This window comes from Brassica napus, chromosome C9, assembly GCF_020379485.1.
Source record: "Brassica napus cultivar Da-Ae chromosome C9, Da-Ae, whole genome shotgun sequence".
Classification (NCBI taxonomy): Eukaryota; Viridiplantae; Streptophyta; class Magnoliopsida; order Brassicales; family Brassicaceae; genus Brassica; species Brassica napus.
Window position 1 is genome coordinate 18,916,374 of NC_063452.1, and position 5,775 is coordinate 18,922,148.

The 5,775-nt window shown below is 34.6% G+C and overlaps 1 protein-coding gene across 1 annotated transcript; it reads right to left on the reverse strand.

Moving 5' to 3' along the window:
• Positions 1-2,045: 2,045 nt before the first annotated feature.
• LOC106417122 (transcription factor bHLH96-like) lies at positions 2,046-5,506 on the reverse strand. The gene is made up of 3 exons (XM_013857980.3): positions 4,967-5,506; positions 3,652-4,044; positions 2,046-2,313 (listed from the first exon to the last, which is right to left on the reverse strand). Exons 1-3 carry the CDS (start codon positions 5,393-5,395, stop codon positions 2,230-2,232), a joined length of 906 nt encoding a protein of 301 aa, XP_013713434.2. The 5' UTR covers positions 5,396-5,506; the 3' UTR covers positions 2,046-2,229.
• Between the last annotated feature and the right edge of the window lie 269 nt (positions 5,507-5,775).

Genomic DNA, 5,775 nt, shown 5'->3' on the forward strand with positions numbered 1-5,775 from the left:
CAGCCCGGTCGTGACCATCTTCCCTATCTCACTCTGTATCCACATGGACGGGGTCAAACATGGTAATCAAACATATTTTTTTTTCTTTAAATTTGGATTCATTATTAACCGTTTGTTCTTTTTATTAGGTTCAACCGATCCGGGAACGGGATCAGCGCATGGATCAACCGTATGATGTACTCGGCCCTCGACAGGGGACATCCGACTTTCACTCACTTCCCTACCGACAAGCAGCATCTGTGGTTTCGTCAGTTTGCTGTAAGTATTCTAATTTTTTACTTATATTTTTAATCTTTAATATAAATTTTCTACTAATTGTGTTTTTTTTTCAGCAAGAGTTCAACACATAAGTTCTTACGGCTCAGCTGAAGGACAAGGATGATCGGATATCTGCGTTGGAGACCTAGATGGCAGCTCAACAGGCGGGCTATGAGACACAGAAAAGGCGGAACGAGCAGATGATGGAGATGATGAAGAGGATGTACCCGAACGAGGTGTTCCCGAACATTCAAGACCCGTAGTTTTTTTTTTTTTTTACCAAAAACTTGGAATGTTTTATTTTTATTTGTAGAACTTTGAATTATCTAATATGTTTTCAGTTTTAATTTTAATTTTATATTTTCGAATTTAAATTCCACAAATTTTAATTTTTTTACAAAATTAATTTTTAAAAAAAAATTAATTTTTTCGAAATTCCAAGGAAAAACACCCTCGGAAATTTCCGACGACCTTTTCCTCGGAATAAGTCGTCGGAATTTTAAAAAAAAATCCGAGGGAATGTTCCTCGGAATTTTCCGAGGGACTACGTTCCTCGGAATTTTCCGAGGGACTACGTTCCTCGGAAATTTCCGAGGGCCACGTTCCTCGGAAATTCCCGATGCAAATTCCGAGGAAGATTTCGTCGGAACTTCCGAGGATTGGACCATCGGAAATTTCCTCGGAATATACCGAGGAAGTCCTCCCTCGGTATATTCCGAGGAACTTTCCGACGATCTAGCGGTCCTCGGAGTTTTCTCGGAAATTCAGTTCCTCGGAATTCCGTCGGAAATTTCCGAGGGATTTCCGAGGAAAAATGAATTTCCGAGAAGTTATTTCCGACGACTTTTTTCGTCGGTATGTCGTCGGAATAGCCTTATTCCGACGACATACCGACGATTTTTTCCCTCAGTATGCCGTTGTTTTCTTGTAGTGGATGAATTGCAAAACAGACGCCTCATGGGAAAAAAACTCTATGATGGCAAGCCTAGCTTGGATTTTCAAAGGGAGCAGCAACGAGGAATCAAAACAAGGAGCGGAGGTCCAAAGCTTCGTCTCTTCCCCTTTGATGGCTGAAGCATTAGTGATTCGATCAGCCATCACCATGGCAGCAGATCTTGAGATTCCCAATCTCAAAATCTTTTGCTCGCCAGGATGCAGGAAAATGAAATTTATGGGATCATCAACGATATCCATCAAATCTCCTCTGTGTTTAAATCATTCTCCTTTTCGTTTCTGCCACGATCTCAGAACCAGGAAGCCAACGAGTTAGCAAAGAGAACTTTCATTTATCTTCAATTTTGTTTTGTAATGGGTCCCCAGTGGACTAAATTCTTTTTTATCCAGTTTAACGAAAATCTATGGTTGAACAAAAAAAAAAAGAAATGAATTGATTAGCAAGTGTGTAAGTGTAGTGTTACAATGATTTTAGGGCTATACAGTCCAATTCCCCGTGATTTTAATACTATCAGTGCTTTCTTTCATTCTCATTTTCGTATATTTACGAAACTGTAATGGAATTTGTTTCTTTTTGATCATAAATATACAAAGGTAGTTTTGGCGGATTCGTGGCCCATTGAAAAACATAGATTCCTGGTTTGGTTTGGTACCAACTATTTTTATTGAATATCAATCGTCGAGAATGACTAGACGATTTTATTTGATCTTCCTCCAAATCAATATTTTCTTATAAAGTTTGTTTTCTAAGAATTAACCAAAGCCAACCACCATTAATCGCCAGCTGTTACCATTACTACCTTTTGTCAACAGATTAAAGAAAAAATGGACCGTCTAGAAAGTTTGGAAAGTTCACTTGATAAGCATTTATTAATGTAACAATATACTAAAGTAACTTGACAGGCCAAGCATACAGTTTCAATTATATAAACTCGTATCAAATGATCCCAGATCAGCTAGTCGTTACTAGCATTTACACTGCAAATAGATCTACTTTAGGGGTAATGTTGAGCATCATCATGAATCGTGATGCATCTTGAGCATTTCATACACTGCAGTAGCTATATCAGCGACGGAGGAAAGCTTACAACAATCTTCCATCTGCGATGTTATTTTAGCGATACGAAAAAGTTAGATTAATGCAAATTTATACTATACATTATGCAGACTGGATTTCATTAACATGTAACCAAACCTTCGTTCTTTGCGATGACATTTACAATTTAGCAAAAACAAATTATACATTATAACTATCCCTTTTTTGTTTTATGTTCTCAAATTACAAAAAAAATCATTTGAAAATAAGGATCATAAACTTTGGTTCAGTAAAGAATTTAAACCTAAAAAGGAATAAAAAAAACGAATGTAAACTTTTAAAAGAAATTTTGGGTTTACAAAAAGTTTATGGTAATTGTAGTAACGAATATAAAATGGTACTTTTTATAAATGGGCCTACATATTGATGTGAATAGTAAGTAAATTTGGCTAATTGTGTTTGTATACATTACTGATTTTTTACTTTTATTTTAGAAAATATACATTACTGATTTTTCTTTCACTTTGATGTGTTATTATTAATAATACATTGAATCTATCCTCTTTGGTTAGGTCTTGTTATTATGGTAAATAAGTACATTGTATTATAACCGATGCAAACACAATAGTAGGATAAATTGTTAATAAACCAATGGTATACGTAAAAAGATAAATAAAATTATATATCATTCAATAATGTAATGATATAAGTTATATCATGGAAAGGTGTAACAATGTAAACGTTTAATCTAAATAATGTTTTAATAAAAATATAAGAAATTGAAAATATTGTTAAGCAGATGAGCTAGATTCTGGTTTATTTATATGCACTGCAATTATTATAAAGAAACATCAAACATGAAAACATAATATATATGTGATAGTTGAAAACGATAGAGTAACATTTTATAAACAGAAGCAAATTGTGCTATCAATTTTTGGTAAAAAAGGAAAGTAGTTATAGTTTTTTTGTAAGTGAATACATCACTGTTAGGTTTGATTTTGCTGCACTTAGTGATTAAATATCAAAATTTATATCGACTACGAGAATTGCATGTGAATGATTTGTATCTAAGTGACTACATCTCTTTCTGCCAGACGGGTCTAAGTAGGTTTATAATGAAGCCTATATCTGAAACCGAGTATTATAATAAGTACCTATTAGTGACATTACATTTTACAACTAATAACACGGTAATCGTTTTACCAAAAAAAAAACGGTAGGCGACAAGATCCAAAACAATTAGGTTGCAGCTAGTCCTAGCATTTGATTTACGATTAATTCAAACAGAGCTCCATAATTCTTTCCTAATGAAGGTTATTTTGTTACAGCTAATATATTTTAGAATGTTTATTTACTGTAACGTTAACAAACAGGTGATTTATGATTAAGCAGAAACATACCTTAGTGGAGAAACAGTAGAGGACAAAGTCAGAAACGGTGGAGACATTCAGGTGTAAAATGATAAACCCTAAGTTCTGTAAGCCAGAGACCATGTTGAGAAGAACCTTTGGTCTTCTTCTTGACCTTATCTTAAGAGTTGCGTGGCTCTCGACGAGGCTTACTTCGATATCAGCCAATGCGTTAACCCCGAGAACCATGTTATCGCTGACAGAAGATGAACCCATTGAGAACTGGGGAAGCTTGAAGGTGTCGGAGAAAGGTGTCGCCGATGACATACAGCTTCCTGATAGAGAGGTTTCATTTGTCTCGCAACTGAGGTTTTGAAGGTGAAGACGGTGTTCGAGTTCTCTGATGAAGTTTATTGCGCCTCCTACTGTTGATGCTTGGTCACACTGAAACCATGAAAATAAGAAACACTAGGTTAATTCACTACAGTTACTTCATCCCAGAAAAAAAATACACACACGCATAACTTATGTAACGCATATACTAATATAGTAGTTACTGTACGTGACCATGCATGTTGAGATATTCAAAGAGAAACATAATGGTTAATGTAACTTTTCATATTTATTGCGCAAATAGTTAAAAAAAAATCAATCTTGTTTCATTTCTATTAATTGTTGAGACGCCAATAATTTTATATTAGAATTTGAAAATTGTTTTAAGAACATAAAATTTTTTGTATTTTTTTTGTAACTTGGCATGATTTGTTGTATTTTTAAGGGGCGATTTTAGTAGATATGGGGGTGACAATTTGAAGAAAAAAAATTATGTTGGCAATTTCGAAAGGGTTTATTTGCCAAATAACAAAAAAGGTAATTATATTTTTAGTGAGAGGTTAGAAAGAGATATGAAGAGAAATGAGGAAAGAAGAGTTTTTGGTTAGAAAGAGATAGGAAGAGAAATAAAGGGAAATTTCCCATTTCTAAACAAGCTGTGCGTCCTATTGCGTGGTTTTTTTTTGCCAATAGAATGCTTTTGGATAATAGCATGATATATTTAAAATAACAAGCGAATTCAACAATATTTCAACGATAGGGCGCCATAAATGAGACACAATGCTTTTGCAAAAGGTTATAAACTAATTTTGCAAATACAGAAATAAACCATGATCATATAGTAATACAACTATATTTTAGAAATGTTTTATAAAAACTGTTTACTTAAACTTTTATAAAAAGAAATTTAAAACTGAACGTAGGAAAACATGGTTTTCTGTATCTGGCAAAAAAAACATGGATTTCTGCTAGATAGTGTATATAAAAATGTGTAGATGCTACGAATGCAGATACAGAAGTTAATAAGGGATACCCTTTGAACATATGACTCAGGCATGAGAGAGCGGAGAACAGAGAGATACTCATTCATCTGTCTTCTCCTGTTGCGCTCCACTGCAATGTGAGTCATACGTTGATTACTAATTTCTTCTTTGTTTTTCTTCGCCCTTGTTCTGCGCGTTACCTGATTCTTCCCCATATCTCCGTGGAAACTGATATCGCAGTTCGCCGCAGGTTTCTCTTCATTAATTACAATTTCATTAGGTGGTTGATGAAGGAATGTAGTCGTATTCCCATAGTAGCCTTCTTGGAGAAAAGTAGAGTCGTAGTTATCGGTTTGATTGTCGAGGAAACAAAGAGCGGCTTGGAGATCAGAAAACGGTGGTTCATTATCTGTGTAAATGTTGGAATATGCTTCTTTCCCATTATAGCTGCATTGGGAAATCGCACCCTCGAGAGCCATTGGCCTTGCTAATTATAAAAATGAAGCTTTTTTCAAATAATATATGATACGAACAGATAAACAAAGAAAGTGTTAAAAGTGTAGGAATGAAATAATATATGCAAAATACGATATACCTGGGGGTCCTTATAAAGGTGGTGTTGATGGGAATATGATCTACAGTTTGTTGCACGTGAAAAGCATAGTTTGGGAGTTTGCTCCAAGGGAGATGTATTATTCTCTTTCAAGGTTGTTGGAATAATAAAAGGGTAAAACAGCTAATAATGGGAGACAGATGGGAACTTCGTGAACCAAATACAAAATATTGAAACTTAGATCACCCTTAAGCTCTTGTATTTTAGATTATAAGGTTTGACTTTTGACCGTCAGCTATCTAGGCC

Excerpts from the sequence above, each read along its gene's own strand:
- LOC106417122 (XM_013857980.3), bottom strand. The coding sequence starts at position 5,395 with ATGGCTCTCGAGGGTGCGATTTCCCAATGCAGCTATAATGGGAAAGAA. Across the intron at positions 4,045-4,966 it reads CTGAGTCATATGTTCAAAGG|TGTGACCAAGCATCAACAGT; the intron begins GTATCCCTTATT and ends TCATGGTTTCAG. Across the intron at positions 2,314-3,651 it reads TCTACTGTTTCTCCACTAAG|ATGGAAGATTGTTGTAAGCT; the intron begins GTATGTTTCTGC and ends ATAACATCGCAG.